General features: G+C 35.7%; 1 protein-coding gene across 1 annotated transcript; it reads left to right on the top strand.

Moving 5' to 3' along the window:
* The first annotated feature begins 17456 nt into the window (after positions 1–17456).
* LOC100654183 (olfactory receptor 8K3-like) lies at positions 17457–18423 on the top strand. The gene has a single exon (XM_003422687.3). It carries the CDS (start codon positions 17464–17466, stop codon positions 18421–18423), a length of 960 nt encoding a protein of 319 aa, XP_003422735.2. The 5' UTR covers positions 17457–17463.
* The last annotated feature ends 6071 nt before the right edge of the window (positions 18424–24494 follow it).

The raw sequence follows: 24494 nt of genomic DNA, 5'->3' as shown, positions 1-24494 counted from the left end.
AGACTGCCTCTTGATCTATGTAAAGGTTCCTCATGAGCACAATTAAGTGTTCTGGAATTCCCATTCTTCGCAGTGTTATCCAAAGTTTGTTATGATCCACACAGTCAAATGCCTTTGCAGAGTCAATAAAACACATGTAAGCAACCTTCTGTTATTCTCTACTTTCAGCCAGGATCCATCTGACATCAGCAATGATATTCCTGGTTCCATATCCTCTTCTGAAACCGGCCTGAATTTCTGGCAGTTCCTTGTCAATATACTGCTGCAGCCATTTTTGAGTGACCTTCAGCAGAATTTTGCTTGTGTGTGATATTAATGATATTGTTGTATAATTTCCACATTCGGTTGGATCACCTTTCTTGGGAATAGGCATAAATATGGATCTCTTCCAGTCAGTTGGCCAGGAAGTTGTCTTCCATATTTCTTGGTATACAAGAGTGAGCACCTCCAGCGCTGCATCTGTTTGTTGAAAAATTTCAATTGATATTCTATCAATTCCTGGAGCTTTGTTTTTCACCAATGCCTTCAGAGTGGCTTGAACTTCTTCCTTCAGTACCATTGGTTCCTGATCATATGCCACCTCTTGGAATGGTTGAATATTGACTAATTCTTTTTGGTATAATGACTCTGTGTATTCCTTCCATCTTCTTTTGATGCTTCCTGCATCATTTAATATTTTCCCCATGGAATCTTTCACTATTGTAACTCGAGGCGTGAATTTTTTCTTCAGTTCTTTCAGCTTGAGAAACGCAGAGTGTGTTCTTCCCTTTTGGTTTTCTATCTCCAGCTCTTTGCACATGTCATTATAATATTTTATTTTGTCTTCTCGAGAGGCCCTTTGAAATCTTCTTTTCAGTTCTTTTACTTCATGAATTCTTCTTTTGCTTTAGCTGCTCGAAGCTCAAGAGCAAGTTTCAGAGTCTCCTCTGACATTCACCTTGGTCTTTGTTTCCTGTCTTTTCAGTGACCTCTTGCTTTCTTCATGGATGATGTCTTTAATGTCATTCCACAACTCGTCTGGTCTTTGGTCACTAGTGTTCAGTGCATCAAATCTATTCTTGAGATGGTCTCTAAATTCAGGTGGGATATACTCAAGGTCATATTTTGGCTCTTGTGGACTTGCTCTGATTTTCTTCAGTTTCAGCTTGAACTTGCATATGAGAAATTGATGGTTTGTTCCACAGTTGGCCCCTGGCCTTGTTCTGACTGATGATATTTAGCTTTTCCATCGTCTCCTTCGACAGATGTAGTCAATTTGATTTTTGTGTGTTCCATCTGTCGAGGTCCATGTGTATAGTCACCATTTATCTTGGTGAAAGACGGTATTTGCAATGAAGAAGTTGTTGGTCTTGCAAAATTCTGTCATTCGATCTCTGACATTGTTTCTATCACCAAGGCCATATTTTCTACCTACTGATCCTCCTTCTTTGTTTCCAACTTTTGCATTCTAATTTCCAGTAATTATCAATGCATCTTGATTGCATGTTCAATCAATTTCAGACTGCAGAAGCTGATAAAAATTTTCTATTTCTTCATCTATGGCCTATGGTTTGGTGGGTAAATTTGAATAATAGTCGTATTAACTGGTCTTCCTTGTAGGCATATGGATATTATCCTGTCACTGACAGCATTGTACTTCAGGATAGATCTTGAAACTTTCTTTTTGACAATGAATGCAACACCATTCCTCTTCGAGTTGTCATTCCCGGCATAGTAGACTATATGGTTGTTCAATTCAAAATGGCCAATACCAGTCCATTTCAGCTTACTAATGCCTAGGATATCGATGTTTATGCGTTCCATTTCATTTTTGACAATTTCCTACATGTACTTCATACATTCCAGGTTCCAATTATTAATGGATGTTTGCAGCTGTTTCTTCTCTTTTTGAGTCATGCCACAACAGCAAATGAAGGTCCCGAAAGCTTTACTTCATCTACGTCATTAAGGTCGACTCTACTTTGAGGTGGCAGCTCTTTCCCAGTCATCTTTTGAGTGTCTTCCAACCTGTGAGCTCATCTTCCAGCACTATATCAGACAATGTCCTGCTGCTACTCATAAGGTTTTCACTGGCTTAAGTTTTTCAGTAGTAGACTGCCAGGTCCATATGAAAATGAATTAGGACAAGTACACAGCATGGAGATTAAAATTTAATGAAGGGTTTCAAGAAAACTCTATGAGGAGTTGACTTTTAATGAAACACTTGAGTTGTTGAGTGATTTGAGCTATGCGGTTATCTATGGAAAGTCTCTCCCAAGGCTTTCACATTGAAAACTAGAAAACATCACTAAATAAATGAAAAATAAGCCATGTTTATGAGTCAGAAGACTCGATATTGTCAAACCCATAGCCCATTGCCGTCGAGTTAATTCCAACTCACAGGATGTCAAATTTCTCCAAGTGTATTTGTAGATTCAATGCAATCACATGAAAATTCATCTGGCATTTTTTTTTTCCATAAATTGACAAACTAAAATCCTTAACTGACTGCAAAGAACCTAGAATAGCCGAATTAACTTTGAAAAAGGATACCAAAGTTAGAAGACAAACAATAACTGACTTCAAGATGTTATAAACTATCATAGTGAAGATAGAGTGTTATTGGCATAAAAACTACCAAATAGGCCACTGAAACAGTATCAAAAGTCCAAATATAGACCCAAAGATAAGAGAACAACAATCTTTTTATAAAGGTGCAAAGATTGTTGAGTGGTGAAAGGAGAGCCTTTCAACAAATGGTGGTAGAACAATTATATATTACATACAAATTAATAAATGTTGATCTATAACTCATGGGAGGGTCAGGAAAGAGGGATCTAATGGGGGCATTTGAAAACTTTTAGGGTAGTAGGTTCATTATCTTTAATGCTGTAATAGTTTCTCAAGCACATACATATGTTAAAACTTATCAAATGGTACCCTTTAAATATGTGGAGTTTATTGTTGTCCATTATAACTCAATAGTGTTGATAGGAAGATTCCCATCCGTGCCAAGATATCAAACCCAACAATCAAAAGCAAGAGTAAAAAGCAGAGGTAGATATCAACTCACAGATAGCACATATATAAATTACGAGCCATTCATTGCAGAACACAAACAGGAAATGGAAAAGGCAATAGTATAAGAGTTGAAAGCTATATTTCATACAATTAATGCCCAATAACAATGTCTGCTAACTGGCTGCTAACCAAAAGGTCGGCAATACGAATCCACCAGCTGCTCCTTGAAAGCCCTATGGGGCAATTCTACTGTGTCCTACAGGGTCACTATGAGTTGAAAGCAACTCAAAGGCAACTTTTTTTTTTTTTTGTACCAAGGATACAAGGATCCAGGAAATAGCATGCATTTAATGAAGAAAGTACATACTTCTGCAAGAAAATTGAGCTGCTTAGCAAAATTAATTGGGCTATTATATTTCATTTTAAAAGAATTTTCACCACTCTGTATGTGTCTGTGTGTGTGTATATATATACGCACATAAACTCAACACATATTGTATAGACATTTTTTAACAGCGGTTTAAAGAGATAATCGCAATACTGTTCATTGCAGTGCCATTGAGAATAGCTGGGAGTTGGAGAAAAACATAATATACACCATTTGGAGAATAAAAAAAGACATGTGAAATGCATTAGATGTAATATATTGCTATGTAGCAAGAAGCAGAGAAATGTGTGTGTATGTGTACGATATCAACAGCAAAGGGAAGAGGCAATAGAATAATGCATGTGTCTGTCCTAAAGGTAAGATATCTTAACCCTGGGTGGGACAAATAGAAATGTAATTTAAAATAAAGGAAAAAAATGTGTCTAAAAGGAACTTACTCACTGGTGAATACAAAATGTACAGATACACTAGACATTTTGTTAGAGGTTCATGTGCTTCAGAGAACAGGAAGTCAACAAACTTCCCAGATTCAGAAGACTAGTGTCACTATACAAATTTATACACCGAATTCATCTTATTGAAAATCCATGGATTCACTAATGATTCACTGAGAAACTCATTTTACTTTGAAGGACTCTAATCATGAATCTCAATATTTTACATACATCCCAATCCTCTGGTTTTAAGGACTCTTCTGCTGCATCAAAAACTAAAGAGAGGAAGATACCAATTACCATGACTCAAACTCAGGATTATTTTAATTTGAAAGCAAGATTAAGGAATTTTAAGGTCTCATAATTTCTACCCAGAACAAAATGGAGATTTTCTTGTCCCTTAAGGTCTAGAAGTATTACGTTAGGCAAATCTGCAAAAGATCTTTTAAAATGTTGAAAAGCAAAGATCTCACTTTGAGGATTAAGGTGCACCTGACCCAAGCCGTGCATGTGAAAGCTGGACACTAAGTAAAAAAGACAAAAGAAGAATTGATGTCTTTGAATTATGATGCTGTGAAGAATATTGAATATATCACAGACTACTAGAAGAGCAAACAAATCTGTCCTGGAAGAAGTACAGCCAGAATGCTTCTTAGAAGCGAGGATGGTGAGACTTGTCTGACATGCTTTGGACATGTTATCAGGAGGACCAGTCCCTGGTGAAAGACAACATGCTTTGTAACGTATAATGTCAGCGAAAAAGAGGAAGACCCTCAATGAGATGGATTGACACAGTGGCTGCAACAATGGGCTCAAACATAACAATGATTGTGAGAATGGTGCAGGGCAGGGCAGTGTTCCATTCTGTTGTGCACAGGGTCACTATGAGTCAGAACCATCTAGACGGCACCTGAAAACAAAAAGAAGGTCTAGGTAAGCTTGGCTTAAGCATTATATCCTCGTCTCTGAAAGGTCACAGACCTTTTTGCAGACATCTGGTTTGTCATAGGTCTTTCTGTTATGTCTGCTTCCCAAAGTGTTTTGTTCCACAAGCCACCTCACGAAAAAAAAAAAAAAAAATTTTCAAATAAATCCGGGAAGGAAATAAAGTTCACCAAAAATTGTCCATGTGGCTGGAAGAAAGCGAAGTAGAGCTTTATGTCATAACATCAACCCTCCTTATTCTTAAAATGTCTTCTTTCTGTCTCTACGGATTTGTCTGTTTTGGTATCTCATATAAATGGAATCATACAAGTGTGTGGCCTTTTGTGGCTGACTTCTGTGATTTAGTATTATGTTCTCAAGATTCATTTTTACCTTAGCATGTATCAGTACTTCATTTATTCCATTATATGTAGCACATTTTTTTTATCTGTTCATTGACGGACATTTGTGTCATTTACATCGTTTGGCTATTGTGAATAAAGCTGCTATGAACATTCGTGTACAAGTTTCTTTTTATTTTATTTTATTGTATTTTAGGTGAAAGTATAAAGTGAAAATTAGCTTTTCACTAAAAAATTTATACACGAATTGCCTTGCGACACTCTTTGCTGCCCTAACAATGGGTCAACAACCTCCGTCTTTTCCCTTCCACTCTGGGCTCTCTGTGTCCATTAGTCCAGTTTTCCTGTCCCTTCCAGCTCTCTCATCTTTGCTTTTGGGCAGGTGTTGCCCATTTGGTCTCATATACTTGGTTGAAATAAGACACGTATTCCTCATGTGTGTTATTGTTTGTTTTATAGGTTTATGTAATCTTTGGTTGAAAGGTAGACTTCCGGAGTGGCTTCGGTTAAGAGTTAAATGGGTGTCCAAGGATCAGTTTCAGGGCATCCTCCAGTCTCTGGCACACCAGTAATTCTGGTCTTTTTTTGTGAATTTGAATTTTGTCCTACATTTTTCTCCCATTTTGTCTGGGATCCTCTGTTGTGATCCCTCCCAGAGCAGCTGGTGGTGGTAGCTGGACACCATCTAGTTCTTATGGAATCTGACTGGTAGAGGCTGTGGTTCATATGGTCCACATTAGTCCTTTGGACTAATCTTTTCCTTGTGCCTTTGGTTTTCTTCATTCTCCTTTGCTCCGAACATGATGGGACTGATAGAAATGTCTTAGGCTGCTGCTCACATGCTTTTAAGACTCCATATGCCCCTCAACAAAGTAGGAATGTATGACATTTTCTTTATGAACTATGCTATGCCAATTTACCTAGATGTCCCCGAAGACCATGCTTTCCAGCCCTCATCCCCAGTAACTCGGTCCCTCAAGGTGTTTGGATGTGTCTAGGAAGCTTCTATGACATTGCCTTGGTCAAGATGTGCTCTCATCTCATATATTGTGTGTTGTCTTTCCCTTCACCAAACTTGTCTATTATCTAGTTGGTGATTGCCCCTCCCCTCACTACCTTTCCCCTCTTTCATTAGCATCAAAGATTGTTACTTTCTGTGTGTAAACCTTTTCTTTGTTTTATATAGTAGTGGTCTCATACAATATTTGTCCTTTTGTGATTGACTGACTTCACTCAGCATAATGGCCTCTGGATTCTTCCATGTTGTGAGACGTTACTCAAATTCATCTCATTGTTCTTTTTCATCATGTAGTATTCCGTTGTGTGTATGTACCATAATTCGTTTATCCATTCCTCGGTTGGTGGGCACTTAGGTTGTTTCCATCTTTTTGCTATTGTTTTTTTGCTTAACGCTTCAATGAACATGGATGTGCACATGTCAGTTTGTGTGCTGGCTTTTATGCCTCTAGGATATATTCCTAGGAGTGGGATTACAGGATCATAGGGTATTCTATTTCTAAATTGTTAGGAGACACTATATCATTTTCCGTAGTGGTTGCACCATTTTACGTTTCCACCAGCAGTGCCTAAGAGTTTCAATCTCCATGCAACCTCTCCAACTTTTGTTATTTTCTGTTTTTTTTTTTTTTTTTTTCTTTTTTTAATTAGTGTCAGTAATGGAGTAAGCTGTTAACTTACGGTATTTTTGATTTGCATTCTCTAATGGCTAATGCTTGGGAGCATTTCCTCCTGTGTCTGCTCATATCCTTTGCTCATTTTTTAATTGGATTATTTTTATTTTTTGCTGTTGAGGTGTTGAAGTATTCTATAGATTTTAGAGATTAAACCCTTGTCAGACATGTTGTAGCCAATTTTTTTTTTTCTCCCAGTCTGCAGGTTCTCTTTTTACTCTTTTTGTGAAGTCTTTTTACGAGCATAAGTGCTTAATTTTTAGGAGCTCCCAGTTGTCTAGTTTATCTTCTGGTGTTTGTGCCTTGTTCATTATGATTTGTATTCTCTTTATGCCATGTATTGGGCCCCTAGTGCTGTCTCTATTTTTTTCTTCCATGATCTTTATCATTTTAGGCTGTTGTGTACATGTTTTTGATTGACACCTGTTTTCAAATGTATTGGGTATATATCTAGGAGCTGAATTGTTGGATCCTGTGGTAATTCTATGTTTAACTTATTGAAGAACTTTCAAAATGTTTTCCACAGAGGCGGTACTATTTTATATTCCCAACAGCATTCACAAGGTTTCCAATTTTTCCACATCCTGGACAGCACTTGTTATTTTTCTTGTTGTTTGTTTATTTTTGTTTGTTATACCCTCGTGCTGGCTGTGAATTGACATCGCTTTGTGGTTTTAATTTGCATGTCTCTAATGACTAAAAATTTTTTTTTTTTTAATGACTAATGATGTTGAACATCTTTTCATTTGCTTGTTGGACATTTATGTAGCTTCTTGGAGAAATATTTATTCAAATCCCTTTTTTCATTTTTAATTGGATTGCTTGTCTTTTTGTTGTTAAGCTGTAAGAGCTCTTTGTATATTCTGGACATATGATTTGCAAATCTTTTCTTCCATTCCGTGGTTATCTGTTCATTGTCAGGTAGTGTCCTATCATGAACAAAAGCTTTTAATTTAGGTGAAGTTCAATTTACTGTTTTTTTTTCTTTTGCTGCTTGGTATTCTGGTTTTGTAGCTAAGAAACCATTGCTAAATCCAAGGTCACAAACATTTATTCATACATTTTCTTTTAAGAATTTTATGATTTTGGTTCTTATATTTAGGCCTTTGATTCATTTCAAGTTAAATTTGGTATGTGATGTAAGGTAAGGACACGAATTCATTATTTTGTGTGTGGGTGTTCATTTGTCTCAGCATCATTTCTTGACGAGAGTGTTTTTTACCCATTAAATAGCCTTGGCACCTTGTGAAAAATCCATTGACTGTAGAAGTGTGGGTTTATTTCTAGAATCTAATTCTAATCTATTGATCTATATATCTATCCTATGACAGGACCATAATGTTTTGAGGACTGTAGAAGTGTGGTAAGTTTTGAAATTGGGAAGTGTTAGTCCTTTTACTTTGTTTTCGCCATTGAATATACTACTTACTATTTTTCCCCTTTAACATATTGAGGCATTTCTCATCTATTTCTAGCTTATTGAGTTACAACCATGTTCATTTTTTGTATTTGAAGTCGTAGGATTTTTTTAAACATTCAGGAGGAATGCAAATTATGAATATGTATGTAGTTGTTAAGGAGTCCTGTTAACTCATAAAAAGGCCACCATGTTTTCTTTAGAGTTACATACATATTCTTAATTTTTATGTCTTCTGAATCTTAAAAAACAATCTAGGAGTTCTGCCTTTGCCATTGCACATAAAACTTGGAGGAAACCACAGTAGAAAATGGTGAATATTGAAGTAATTTTGGGGAGATCAAAGCAGGTACTCAGCAAATTGTATACCTAGATCCAGATCTTAGAGTGGGAGTAATAAAAATAACAAAGAAAGCAGGGGAATTGTATATAAAAGAATATTGGGTCAATAGGGAAATCAAAGGTATCTTGAATAATTATCAGAAACCCAATGGCATTGTTTCCTGTTCTCAGACACTTTGGGAATAATGAAGAAATTTGCATTCCAGCTCCCTGGGGAATGTCTCAGAGGGGAGAGACACTCATAAATTACCCTTCTGATTGCAGCCAGATTAGTAATCACTTGGGGAGTGAAAACTCATTCCTCATCTTAGGTGAGTAGATGGTACCTATCTTCATGATTATCAGATTAATGCCAGTGAATTTTTTTTTCCAGAAAATATATCTTTATGTTCCTAAATAGAAATAAATAAAACCCAACCCGTTGCTGTTGAGGCAATTCCAACTCATAGCTGCCCTATAGAAATTAAATTCTCTAATTTTATACCAATTGCACATCCTTTAATATACAAATTAAAAAGAAATGTTGGTAAGACAAAATGCTGAATATTAAATCATCCATAATACAGCTTCGATCTTCTTAATAGAGTTGAAACATTTTGCTGTAAAACAAAATAGCAACTCCAAGTATTCTGTATGACCCTTGGCCAAACTCTCCTTAGAATGTTTATAAGCCAGCAAGGCTTCAGTTGTGCTCCTCGGGAGTTTATAGAAGTCAATGAATCTCTAAGACTGTTCTGTAAAAACCTACTGTCCAAAGTAAAACTTCAAAAGCTCAGAATTATATTCTTTCAGCTCCAGTATGAATTTTGGTGTTTTAATTGTGATGAAGGTAATCTTTTCAACTAAAATATTTCCTGAAATAATAAGTACGTGTTTATATATATTGCTGCTGTTGTTGTTAGTTAAAGTTGAGTCGATTCCAACTCATGGAAACCCCATTTCTTGCAGAGTAGGACTGCTCCACAGAATTTTCAAGGCTGTGACCTTTCAGAAGCAGATCAGCAGACCTGTCTTCCGAGGAGCCTCTGGGTGTGATCGCGCTGCCGAAGTTGGTTAGTGGTTGAGCAGTTAACCACTTGTGCCACCCAGGGACTCCTATTTTATATGCTTGTATCATATAAAACCCCCCAAATCCATCTCAACCTAGTCAAATCCGACTCAGAGTGACCCTACAAGGCACAGTAGAATTGCACCATATGTATATATATATATGTATACATACAGTGACAATTGTGAGAGCCACAAGTTTTCTGCCTTTGTCAGGGTATAGCTTACTACTTCTCTATTGCTCTCTATTTCTTTATTAGTGGAAAAATATTTGAATTTTCCTTCTCTGACAGATTTCCACCTTATTCAGTTTCCAGCTTTTGCAAGTTTCACCATATATGTAGTCTACATTTAGATACAGAAAAGTAGTTGTCAAAATTGTTTAATAAATTTTTATGTTATGGGTAAATATCACACTGACAGTAGATGAAAAGATATTTGATAAACAGAATAAAGACAATATATATATAACATACATACAAGTATAAGATATACATATTAAATCTTATATATATGTATGTATATATATGTGTATACAAACCCTGGTGGCGTACTGGTTAAGTGCTACTGTTGCTAACCAAAGGGTTGGCAGTTCGAATCTGCCAGGTTCTCCTTGGAAACTCTATGGGGCAGTTCTACCCTGTCCTACAGGGTCGCTGTGAGTCGGAATTGACTTGGAGGCACTGGGTTTGGTTTTTTGGTTTTGGTTACACACACACACACTGAACAAATCAGTTAATATTCTAACTTAAAGTTAGACACTGGTTTGGACTGAGTTTATTCTAATGAAGTGTAACATTTTAGACATGTGGGTAAGTTCCCTGCCTAAAATACAAGTGTTTCAAGAGCAAGAACTTATATACGGAAAATCTGCAATGAATTTCTCAGAGTGTTGAAAATATTGTGTCAACTCAGAAAGGGCATGTGTGCTAGAGAATCCTCCATGCCTCTTCAAAAGTGCATTTCACTTAGGCAATGAATTAAAATCTCGCTTCAGGATGCAACTTCACGTCATTGGCCAGGTGTCTCCTAGTCTGCCAGGCCCCACTGGCTAATACACCGACACCCTAAGTACAGCTGCCTTTGTAAGAGGCTAGATGGGAACTTTTCAGATACCTTTAGTGGTATGTTTAGAAACCCAATGAGAAAAAAAGGAAGAGATGTTTAAGCAACAGGGCCTGAGGTCTAATGAGAGAAATTCTGCACTTCTCTGGTTATTCCCACTGTGGCTAGTGTGAAAGCAGTCCAAGGATAAGAACATTGAAGATGTGCCTTTGAGATTATAAAGAATTTTGCCTCCTCTATTGACTATTTGGAAACCCTGGTGGTGTAGTGGTTAAGTGCTATGGCTGCTAACCAAAAGGTCAGCAGTTCGAATCCACCAGGTGCTCCTTGGAAACTCTATGAAGAAGTTCTACTCTGTCCTATAGGGTCGCTGTGAGTTGGAATTGACTTGACGGCAACAGGTTTTTATTGACTATTTTGTGGTTTTCTACAAGAAAAAAATTGATTGTGTTCTTTTTCATAGTTGAACCCTAAAAGAATCAGTTCCATTACACGTGAAGAGTAACTGACTTCAGATAAGTTCATCTATTGAACATGAGAGAAAAACAGATGCACTCTACACAAGAAAAAGCCAGGATCTTGGTAGGTCAGGTAGGATTTATTTTATTTAGTGTTTTTGGAAAATCTGCACAGCAAAAGATACGTAATGTCAATAATTTCTACATGTAAAATTTAGTGACATTGACTATATTCTTCAAGCTGTACAAACCATTCTCGTTATCCTTTTCCAGATAATTCAATCACTGTTAACATAAATTCACTGCCCCTAAGCTTCTCATCTAAACTTTAGAATTCCTGTTGTTCATGCGATTTTGCCTAGGCGATTCTTTGAAAGAGCACAATCCTCAAGGCAGACGTACTTTACTAATTAAGCTAAATTATTGTTAGGTTCAAAGAAGACTTCAGGGGATAGTTTTGGTTTAAGATTTAAAGTTGAAAGATTATCTCAGGGCAACAGTTTCAGAGATTCATCCAGCCTCATTCACCTCAGGAAGTCTGGATTCCATTAAAAATTTTAAATTCTCTTCCACATTTACCCATTTTGATCAAGTTAACAAAGTAACAAACCTTGCAAAATTAAAAAGCAGCATTATCTATCATGCTTTAAATTGAGATGTGTTTTCCTCTCATTTGTAGTGGCCCCAGGTCTTCTTTCTGTTAGCTCTCACACAAAAATTACTGGGATATTTAAATAACTGTATTGAAATATCTATTTTTTCTTTTTTAAAGTCTTTTTTTTTTTTTTGGAGAAGTACACTCCAAACATATATCCATTAACCATTTTTATATGAACAGTTCGGTGACATTGGTTACATACTTCACATTATGTCATCATTCTATCTCTAACCATATCACCATTAACTTAAGCTTTCTGCCACTTAAAGTTTTCATTTGTGATTTAGATTAACTGTTGTAAGTTCACACTCAGATAACTTTTTTATAAGAGCATTATGTAAACAGTTTTTATTATTGTATTAAATTGATATTTAGTGTAACTATGGCTTCATGGGATAGTTTCAGTTCAAGTTTTTAAGACTATTTCCAGGCATTAGATTCGAGGGTTCCCTCAGTCTCAATGAATCCATTAAATCTGGTTTCTGTAGAAGTTTGAAGTTCTGTTCCATGTTTTTCCTCTGTTTGATCAATATTCATTTATTGGGTCCTTGGTCTAAACTTTCAGTAATGGTAGACAGGCACCACCCAAGAAATTTATATTTTTCTTGATAATTCATGGTGCAAATACATTTATGATCACCATCTTAGTATTATATGGAGTCTGGGTAATGCATTGGTTAAGAGCTTACCTGATAATAAAAAGGTAAGGCAGTTCAAATCCACCAGCTGCTCCTTGGAGACACTATTGGGTTGTTTTACTCTGTTCTATATGGTCACTGTGAGTCAGAATTGACTTGATGGCAAAGGGTTTGGTTTTTTGGTATCTAAGCATTGGAAGTTCCTGTGTGGTGAAAATGGTTAATGTGCTGGGCTGATAACTGAAATGTTGGAGGTTCCAGTCCACTCAGAGGGACCTCAGAATAAAGTCCTGGAGATCCACTTCTGAAAATTCAGCCATTGAAAACCATATGGAACACTGTTCTACTGTGACACATGGGGTCACCATTAGCTGCAGTTAACTCGATGACGACTGGTTTCCAGATCTTAATGTTGAAAGCTGCATTTGAAGGGGGTAGGGAATACTGCAGAATGATTCAGCTTTTCCAGTCTCTTAAAGACGTCTGGTCTAATAGTGAAAGTGCAATTCTAAGCTCTCTGTATGGGATGTATTTTCAATTCTTTGAGAGAAATGTCATATATCTTTTCTTGTTTATAGAGAAATTTGTATTTATTAACACGGATTTTCCCCCAGGCATCCCTCAGTTTGTAGTACTGTGGAGGCTTGTGTGTTGCTGTGATGCTGGAAGCTATTCCACTGGTATTCAAATACCAGCAGGGTCTCCCACGGAGGACAGGTTTCAGCTGAGCATCCAGACTAAGACAGACTAGGAGGGAGGAGCCAGCAGTGTACTTCTGAAAAGAACTGGCCAGTGAAAACCTTATGAATAGCAGTGGAACATTCTCTGATATACTGCCTGAAGATGAGCCCCTCAAGTTGAAAGGCATTCAAAATATGACAGAGGAAGAGCTGCGTCCTCAAAGTAGACTCAACCTTAAAGACATAGATAGAGTCAAGATTTCCAGACCTTCATTTGCTGATGTGGCATGACTCAAAATGAGAAGAAACAACTGCAAACATCCATTAATAATCAGAACCTGGAATGTACAAAGTATGAATCTTGGAAAATATGAAATCATGAAAAATGAAATGGAACACATAAACATCTATATTAGTGAGCTGAAATGGACTGGTATTGGCCATTTTGAATCAGCAAATCATATAGTCTACTATGCTGGGAATGACAACTTGAAGAGGAATGGTGTTGCATTACTCATCAAAAAGAACATTTCAGGATCTATCCTGAAGTACAATGCTGTCAGTGATAGCATAATATCCATTAGCCTACAAGGAAAAACAGTTAATACAATTATTATTCAAATTTACACACCAACCACTAGGCCAAAGATGAAGAAATTAAAGGCTTTTACCAACTTCTGCAGTCTGAAATTGATTGAATATGCAATCAGGATGCATTGATAATTACTGGTGATTGGAATACAAAAATAGGAAACAAAGAAGAAGGATTAGTAGCTGGAAAATATGGCCTTGGTGACAGAAACAATGCTGGAGATCACAAGACTGAATTTTGCAAGACCAATGACTTCTTCACTGAAAATACCTTTTTTCAACAACATAAACAATAACTATAAATATGGACCTGCCAGATGGAATACACAGGAATCAAATCGACTGCATGTGCATGTGTGGAAAGAGACAATGGAAAAGCTCAATATCATAAGTCGAACAAGTCCACAAGCCAACTGTGGATCAGACCATCAATTACTCATACGCAAGTTCAAGTTGAAACTGAAGAAAATTAGATACAAGTCCACAGGAGCCAAAGTATAACTTTGAGTATATCCCACCTGAATTTAGACTCCATCTCAAGAATAGATTTGACATGTTGAATGCTAATGACTGATGACCAGACGAATTGTGGAATGACATCAAGGAGATCATACTTGAAGAAAGCAAAAGATCATTAAAAAGACAGGAGAGAAAGAAAAGACCAAAATGGATGTCAAAAGAGACTCTGAAACTTCTCTTGAATATTGAGTAGGTAAAGGAAAAGGAAAAAATGATGAAGTAAAAGAGCCAAGCAGTAGACTTCAAAGGGTGGCTCAAGAAAACAAAGTAAAGTATTATTATGACATTTGCAAAGACCTGGAGATGGAAAACCAAAAGGGAAGAACACGCTCAGCATTTCTCAAGCTGAAAGAACTGAAAAAAAAATTTAAGCCTTCAATTTCAATACTGAAGGATTCTACAGGGAAAATATTAAAAGACACAAGAAGCACCAAAAGAAAATGAAAGGAATACACAGAGTCACTGTACCAAAAAGAACTGGTCAGTGTTCAACCATTTTATGAGTTAACATATGATCAGGAACTGATGGTACTAAAGAAAGAAGTCCGAGCTACACTGAAGGCATTGGCAAAAAATAAGCCTCCGGGAATTGATGGAATACCAATCCAGATGTTTCAACAAATGGATGCAGCACTGGAGGTGCTCACTCATCTATGCTAAGAAATTTGGAAGACAGCTACCTGGCTAATCGACTGGAAGAAATCCATATTTATGCCTATGTCCAAGAAAGGTGATCCAACTGAATCGGATATTATTGAATGGTATTATTAATATCACAAGCAAACAAAATTTTGCTGAAGATAGTTCAAACGCACCTGCAGCAGTATCTCAACAGAGAACTGCCAGAAATTCAAGCTGAATTTAGAAAAGGACATGGCACCAGGGATATCTTTGCTGAGGTCAGATGGATCCTGGCTGAAAGCAGAAAATACCAGAAGGATGTTTACCTGTGTTCAACTGTGTGGCTCTTAACACATCATGGATAATATTGCAGAGAATGGGAATTCCAGAACACTTAATTGTGCTCATGAGAAATCTGCACCTGGATCAAGAGGCAGTCTTTCAAACAGAACAAGGGGATACTGCATGGTTTAAAGTCAGGAAAGGTGCGTGTCGGGGTTGTATCCTTTCACCATACCTATTCAACCCATATGTTGAGCAAATAATCTGAGAAGTTGGACTACATGAAGAATGGGACACCAGGATTGGAGGAAGACTTATTAACAGCCTGCATTTTTTATTATGCAGATGACACAACCTTGCTTGCTGAAAGTGAAAAAGACTTGAAGCATTTACTGATGAAGATCAAAGACCACAGCCTTCAATATGGCTCACACCTCGACATAAAGAAAACAAAAATCCTCACAACTGGACCAATAAGCAGCATCATGATATATGGAGAAAACATTGAGATTGTCAAGGATTTTGTCTTACCGGGATCCACAACCAACACCCATGGTAGCAACAGTCAAGAAATCCAAAGAAGCTTTACATTGGGCAAATTGACTGCAAGAGATCCCTTTACAGTGTTAAAAGCAAGGATGTCACCTTGAGGACTAAGATGCGCCAGACCCAAATCATGGTGTTTTCAATCACCTTGTACGCATGCAAAATCTGGACAATGAATAAGGAAGACCCAAGAAGAATTAATGCCTTCAAATTGTGGTGTTGGTGAAGAATATTGAATACATCAGGGACTGCCAAAAAAGATGAACAAATCTGACTTGGAAGAAGTACAAACAAAATGTTCCTTAGAAGCAAGGATCGTGAGACTTTCTCACATACTTTGGACATGTTATCAAGAAGGATCAGTCCCTGGAGAAGGGCATCATATTTGGTAAAGTAGAGGGTCAGAGAAAAAGAAGACTAGATGGATTTATACAGTGGCTGCAACAATGTGCTTAAGCTAGCAACAATTGTGAGTATGGCACAGGTCTGGACAGTGTTTCCGTCTCTTGTGCATAGGGTCGCTTTGAGTCAGAATCCACTGAATGACACCTAACAACAACATGGGTTTTGAAAATGATAGTTTTTATAGTATCTTATTAATTCAGACATACAAGAGTTATACTCATTCTTATTATAGGTCCCTAAATACATTGTCCCTTGAGAATTATTTCAGTATACAAGTATACAAGTCATATATAGGGGCCAGGAAGGTATACCAGATGGCCATGGATTTGTAAGACATTCATGATGTGAGATAATTGGTAGGCCCTAATTATTATTTCCATATGTTTGGCATAGACGTTTATATTTTTAAACACTGGAGATCTGTCAAATTGCTGAGATCACTGGTCATGTTATATTTTTAAAATGGCAATGAATGCTTCTATTTTATTAAGTGAAAGCAAAATAAATGATCTGTAAGAGAGAAAAAACACTTTAATTTTGAATTACTTCGATAAGTGGAGAAAAGTATTACATTATTATAATACTACAAATATTACCCATTGATTTTCATAAATTAAATTACAATACAGACAAAGCATACAAAATCTAGTTATGATTAGTATTTGATAAAATATATGCTGTAAAGGTTGATAACATAAAAGTAAACGTAAGCATGACAAATACAGTCCTGTGGAAATGAGGTTGTAAAAGAATTTTTTTTAAATATATGGTAAAATACACGTTACAGAGGATTCACCATGTCAAATATTTTAAAATGTACAATTCAGTGACATTAAATACAATCAAAATATTGTGAAACCATCACTATTATCTAGTTCCGGAACATTTTCTTCACCCCAAAAGGGAGCTGATATCCATTAAGTAGCCACTTCCCATCTACTCTTCTTCTTTTCTACAATTTCTATCTCTTTATTGATATTCTTTACTTGTGTGACTTAATTTCCTAGTTTACTCTGTGTGTTGATGTTTGCAACTTACAAAAAGATAGCTTCATTTTCTCTACCTTCAAGATCAACAACAACAAAAAAAAACATGGCCGTTGAGTTGATTTTGACTTAAAATGACCCTATACAGCAGAGTAGAACTGCCTCTTAGAGTTTCCAAGGAATGCCTGATGGATTCAACTGCTGACAACTTGATTAGCAGACGTAGCTCTTAACCAATAGACTACTGGGGTTTCCAACCTTCAAGATTAAAGGGAAGATTTATATCAAAACTCTGAAATTAGAATATGGATTGATCTTATGCATATATGTATATATTTCAGTAATAGGTCATGAAAGTTAATGATTATTTTCGTACTTTTCCCTCATAGAAGTTTCCTAAGTGGCTTGGATGGACAAATACAATCTAACGGTGCTGAATGAATTTATTCTAGTGGGGATCACAGATCGCCCTGACCTGAAGGCTCCATTATTTGGGATCCTCCTCATTGTTTACATGGTCTCTGTAGTGGGTAACCTGGGCTTGATCATCCTTACCAAGATGGACTCTAGGCTACATACGCCCATGTACTTTTTCCTCAGACATTTGTCTTTCACTGATCTTGGGTATTCAACAGCAATTGGACCCAAAATGCTAGCGAATTTTATTGTAGATCAACCTACAATCTCTTATAACTGCTGTGCTATGCAACTCACTTTCTTCAGTATTTTCATAAGTAGTGAGATTTTCATTCTGTCAGCAATGGCCTATGACCGCTATGTGGCCATCTGTAACCCTCTGCTTTACACAGTCATCATGTCACCAAAAGTATGCCAGGTGCTGGTGGTCATACCTTATCTCTACAGTCTCTTTTTGTCTTTGCTGACAATCATAAAAATTTTCATTGCATCATTTTGTGGCCATGTTATCAGGCATTTCTACTGTGGTGGTTTGCCCTTGATTTCTTTGATCTGCTCAAACACACATGAAATTAAATTAATAATACTGATCTTTTCGGCTTTTAGTTTAGTTTTATCCCTTCTAATAGTCCTTGTGTCCTACACGCTGATACTCATTGCCATCTTCAGGATGAACTCTGCAGAGGGCAGGCACAAGGCCTTCTCCACATGTGGATCTCACTTGACAGTGGTAGTTGTTTTCTATGGGACTCTATTCTTTACATATGTGCATCCCAAATCCAACCATTCCTTTGATACTGATAAAATGGCCTCTGTCTTTTACATTTTGGTAATACCTATGTTAAATCCCATCGTCTATAGTTTGAGGAATAAAGAGGTGAAAAATGCTGTACACAGAGCCTGGAGACTGTGTTTAAATATTCTACTTAAAATAAACTGTAAGATACGATAAGAATAATTATTTAATAGGCAATATATCCTACATCCGATTTTCCGTTAGCCTTGTGTTGTTTGTCTCCATGGAAAGAATAGAATAAATTAGTGATAAGTATAGATACATAGAAATTTCTTCCCTATTTTTTAGCCAGAGTTAATCACCCAGAGATGGCTAACTCCTGCTTATACTTCAGGTATCAACTTATACTTGGTTTCAAGCCTAGATTAGATATATCCTTACAAGGTACATTCCTAATTATTCTCACATATAGCCTGTTTATATGTTCCTTTCACTGAACATCTATCTTTATGAAGCCAGGGACTCTGTGTAGTCCATTCACTACTTAATCTGTTGTACTTAGCACAGTAAAAGGCACAAAAAAGATGCCTGGTGAATATTATGTTAATGGACTCATTATATTTAATAAAGAAATACTTTAAATCAAACAATGAATACCCCTCACTTCATAAGGCTTACATTTCTGTAGGAGAGTGAAGAAAATACATAATGATAAGTGGATTATATCATATGATAGAAGGTATTGAGTTATATGAAAATGAAATAGGGCCAGTAGGCAGATGAGCGTTAAAATTTTAATGAAGATCTTTAGGGGAACCCTATGAGGAGATGACTTTTAATCAAACACTTGAGAAGTTGAGTGAGTTGGCCATGTGGGTATTTGGGGGAAGACATTCCTAAGGCCTTTACATTGAAAACTAGAAAATATTGTGAAATAAAGACTTAAATAAATGAAGAGATAAGCTATGCTTAAAAGTCAGAAGACTTGATATTGTTAAGATGTCAAATTTCCCCAACTGTATTTACAGAGTCAATGCAATTCCAATGAAAATTCAACTGACTTTTTTTTTTGGTCTGTGTCAAAATTGACAAGAAAACTAAAATCTATAATGGAATGCAAAGGACCTAGTATAGCTGAATCAACTTTGAAAGAAGAGACCAAAGACGGATGACAAAAAAGAACTGATTCCAAGACTTATTTTAAACTATGATAATCAAGACAAAGTGTGATTGGCAAAAAATTAGCAAATAGGTCAATGACATATTAGCAAGAGTTAAAAAACATAGCCACACATATTTGAACAACTAATTTTTTCATAAAGATTCAAAGAAAAATCAGTGGAGAAAGGATAGCCATTCAACAATTAGATATTATATACAAATTAATGAATGTGGATCTATAACTTACACATATGCAAGAATTAGCTCAAAGTGCATGAGAGTTTAAATGTAAATCATCAAATTTTAAAGCTTTTAGAAAGGAAAATAAAACAGCAGAAAATTTTTTACCTTGGGTTAGAAAAATATTTCCTATACATAACACTGAAGCAAAATCCATAAAATAAGTATTTATTGTATTCAGTTACATCAAAATTTAAAACTACTGCTCTTTAAAATACGTTATTAAAAAATTGGAAGACAAGCCATAGACTTGGAGAAAATATTTCAAATGTTATATCTGTAACAAGATGTTGTTACTGTGTGCTGTTGAGACTGTTTCGACTCACACTGACCTTATAGAACATAGTAGAACTGAGTAATAAGGCTTCCTAGGCTGAAATCATTATGGGAGCAGCTCTCCAGGTATTTTTCTCCTGCGGAGCCACAGGTGGGTTAGAATCACTGACCTTTTGGTTAGCAGCCGAGCTCTTAACCATTGTGCCACAATGGTTAAAGGATGAATATCCACACTGTATAAAGCAACCTCAAACTCAATAATAAGAAAACAATCTCAAAAAGGGGGGAAAAGATTTGAACAAACACTTCGTAGAAGAATACGTAAGTATAGCAAATAAGCTTATGAAAAGAAATCTTGATGAAATATCACCTCAAATTTAATTTATACCTCAAAGAGTTATCAGCACATGCATATTAGAATGGCTAATTTTATAGGCATGTGGAGGAAACTGAAACATAAATAAATGATACCAAAACCAAACGCCGTTCCCACCGAGTTGTTTCTGACTCATTGAGCCCTTATAGGACAGGGTAGAACCGTCTCATAGGGTTTTCAAGGCTGTAATCTTTATGAGAGTAGATCCCTAGATCTTTTCTCCCTCAGAGCCTCTGGGTGGGTTTGAACAGCTAACCTTTGGGTTAGCAGCTGAACGTTTAACCACTGCGAAAGTAAAATGTTGTTGTTAGGTGCCTGGAGTTGGCTCTGACCCATGCACAACAGAATGAAACACTGTTCTGTCCTGCACCATCCTTACAATCATTTTGATGCTTGAGCCCATTGTTGCAGCCTCTCTGTCAATCCACCTCATTGTAAAATAGAACAACTAATTTGGAAAGCAGTGTTGAATTTTCTTAAAAAGTTAAACTTACCTCTACCATACAATCCTGGCATCTCACTTCTATGTATTTACCTAAGAGAAATGAAAGCATATGATCTTACAAAGACTTGTACACAAATGTTCATAGGGCCTTTATTAATGATAGCTGAAACATGAAAGAAATGCACATGTTTATTCAGGAGAGAATAAATAAACAAACTGTGGTATATCCATACAATTGAGTCCACCTCAACAACAAAAACAAAGCACAAAGAAGAAATGAACTGTTAGCATATGAAAAACCACGGATGAATATCAAAGTAAGTATGGTGAGTGAAATAAGTCGGATTCAAAAAAAGTATATGAGATAAAATTTGTTTATATAACATTTTTTAAAAATGCAAACAAATAGATCATGATAGAAAGCACATCAATAGCTAAACAGGGCTGGAAGTGGGCCAGAGAGGGTCAGGAGAAACGGATTAAATAGGGACATTAGAAAACTTTTGGGGTGTTGGATATGTCCATTATCTTTACTACTGTAATAGTTTTTCAAGTACATACCTATGTTAAAACATTAAATTGTATATGTTAAATATACATATTGTTGTTTATTATACTCCAATAAAGCCGATAAAATGATCACCATACATGCCAAGAAATTGATCCCAATGACCAAAAGCAAGGGAAAAAAGCAAGAGTAGAAATTAACTCACAGGTAATACACATGAATTATTAACCATGGACAACTGGAATAGGAAAAGAGACAATGGTATAAGAGATGAAATCTATAATGCTTACAATTAATGTCCAATTAACAATGACATGATGAAGGATGTCAGGATCCAGGAAACATCAAGCATTTAATGGAGGAAGTACATATTTCTACAACAAATTTTAATTGTTCAGCAAACTTAATGGGGACGTAATGCTTCATTTTACAAAGACATTTCACTGATGTGCGTGTGTGTGCGTGTGTGTGCATGAATATACATATATACTTGACATATATCATGAAGACAATTTTTTAAGAGCAGTGGAAAGGGAAATGCTCAAGGCTGCATGTGGTGGTGATGGTGAGGATAGCTGGGAGGTGCAGATAAATAAAATATATACCATTTGGAAACTAGAAAAGTACGGTGTTACATATGTGCTGTTTTTGTTGTTAGTTGATGCCGAGTTGATTCCGACTCATGTATTATCACGTAGCAAGAAGCAGAGAAAAACGTGTGTGTATGTGTCCCAAAATGGATAGATTGCCAGTCGTTAAAATGATTGGAAAATGCGACATTAAGACAGCACAAATTAAATGTGCGGAGTGAAACACATACACAAAATACTACATTTTTATAAGGATACATTGATGTTGTATGTCATACATAAAACACAGTAGAGTATGTATCCAGGTGGGAAAGAATAACTGGAATGGGAATTGGCCAGAATGGGAAAAATAAAATATGATATCTTAATCTAATAAAATAAAATGAGAGAAGTCTTAAACAGGCAATTTGCAGTAAAAGAAATTGGAGTAGCTAATATCTGTCCCGAGGTCAAAAAGAAAAGAAAATATAGAAAAAACAAAGAAATGGCGTATTGTATGTATGAAATGTACTAATTTCATTCTATTTGAGAACACTCTGGAAATGGGGGGATATTGAGTGGTCTGTCCTAAAGATAAAAGACTTTAATCCAGATCCCTGGATGGAACAAATTTGAAGTTAACTAAGAAAAAATGAATAAATGTATCTAAAAGAAGCTTACTTTCCCTGGTGAATATGAATAGTTTAGAAAATTAACAGACACCCTAGACATTTTGTTAAGCCTTCAAGAGTTTCATACATAATTAACACATTGTTTGGTATCTCCTCAGGGAGAACCTCAAAGGCTGAGAGAAAGCTATAAGTTGTTCCCACTATGCCATGTTAAGAAGTCCATGGGGTGTTAAAACAGATTGATTACAGGTAAAAGGTAGAATTTTTTAAGTAGTGCCATGTTTTACTAATGTCTAATGTTATAGTAACATTTCAAGGCACCATTTTAATTGATTTCAAAGTCACAGCAAATTATTAAGAATATTGAGTCAATTCTGTCTGCTTTCCACCATTATTCCTGGTAAGTTTTTATGAGATAAATGTGGATCTCATGTATTCGCTTTAATAATTTATTGCTTTGAAATTTAATTTCTGCATTGGTTTGCTAATAGTTTACTCAGAGACTGCTCTGCTCATAGTATTCAGGAATAGATATATGCAAGTTAGATAGATAGATAGATGATAGATAGATAGATGATAGGTAGATAGATAGATGATAGATAGATAGATAGATAGATAGATAGATAGATAGATAGATAGATAGATAGATAGATAGATAGATAGATAGATAGATGGTAGATAGAGATACATAATACTTATGAAGGAGTGATGTTCACAAAGTTTTAAACCAATAATTCTGTTATCTTAACCCATAGGAATATTCTCATATTTTTAAAAATATCTGTGGTATATTCAGATATATTTTTTAAAGATTATACTTAAAGTTATCTGTGATACCTCATGTCACATAGAGTTCCAATGTTTAATGGGATGTGTTTCATGTTCAGAAAGATTTTAAATAACTTTCAGTGGTTAACATATATGTCAACATCAGTATATTGTCTTCTTCTCTAATGTTATTGTGTCATATGGTGATTTTAAAAAATTTTTTTCATTAAAAGTAGAGGGTACTTTTTTAAAGTGGGGGAGTATGCGATGTCAGTTTTTCACTATTTGTTCAGAGTTCCTCATATACCCTAGGTTTCTCCATGAGGAAAAAAAAAAATACATGATTTGATACAAAAAATTTAGAATGTGTCAGTTATAATACCAATGCCCAATTGGAGGAGAAAGTATTTTAAGTAGACCAACAAAAAAGTAATCTAAAGAACAGCACTTTTGGACACTTTACTCATAGAACTGGTGTTATGGAATGTGGGACTCGGATAAGTTGCAAGGATGGCATCACAGAAATTGTGACAAAGCTTAAGTCACAGTCCAGAAGAATTTACCTATAAATATCTTAAAGATCAAAACAATTAACTGCAACAACAAAAAAAATTATTTCAAGCAAGTACTATCAACATTCAAAAAAAGATAGATGCTGTGATGATGATGATAGGCAGACAGACAGATAGATAAATAGATAGATAAATAGGCAGATGGATAAAGAAATTGTACTACGCATACACACTTCTAGAGATATTTTCAGGTATCCTAGACTCATTGAAGCCTTTAATTCTCATTGATACTTCCTAACAACCCTGCAAGGAAGTATTGAAATATGATTTTTCAGGTGGGGATAAACAGATTCCTAAAACTTATGTTATTTGCCCAAAGTACCACTTTGTATATATTACGAATGGATGTATAATATATATATTACGAATGGATGTATAGCAGAGGATATATCTATATACATGTAACTCTAGGGATGTTTTCCTGTATAAAGACAAATAATCCCCTTGTGGTCAATTATGTATCTATCCAAAACCTGTCTAGTATCTTGAGTGTTCCATCTTGAGCCATCTATAATAATAAGTTTTCAAAAGGTAACATTTTGAAGTAGAATGTCCAAAATGTATCCATATGTTTTTTAGGTATATGAAAAAACAAAGATTTTAAGATGAGTCCAATAATCATTCATGTACCTAACACCTAGAAGTTTAACATTTTATTCATTATTGTTTCATCTCTCTATCAATGTAGCCATCAATCTGTCTAATATATATATGTGTGTATGTGTATAAAATTAGTGGGA

The sequence above is a fragment of the Loxodonta africana genome, chromosome 7 (genome assembly GCF_030014295.1).
Source record: "Loxodonta africana isolate mLoxAfr1 chromosome 7, mLoxAfr1.hap2, whole genome shotgun sequence".
In the NCBI taxonomy this organism is placed as follows: Eukaryota; Metazoa; Chordata; class Mammalia; order Proboscidea; family Elephantidae; genus Loxodonta; species Loxodonta africana.
Note: the sequence above shows the minus strand (reverse complement) of the source record. Positions and strands in the feature narration are given on the sequence as shown.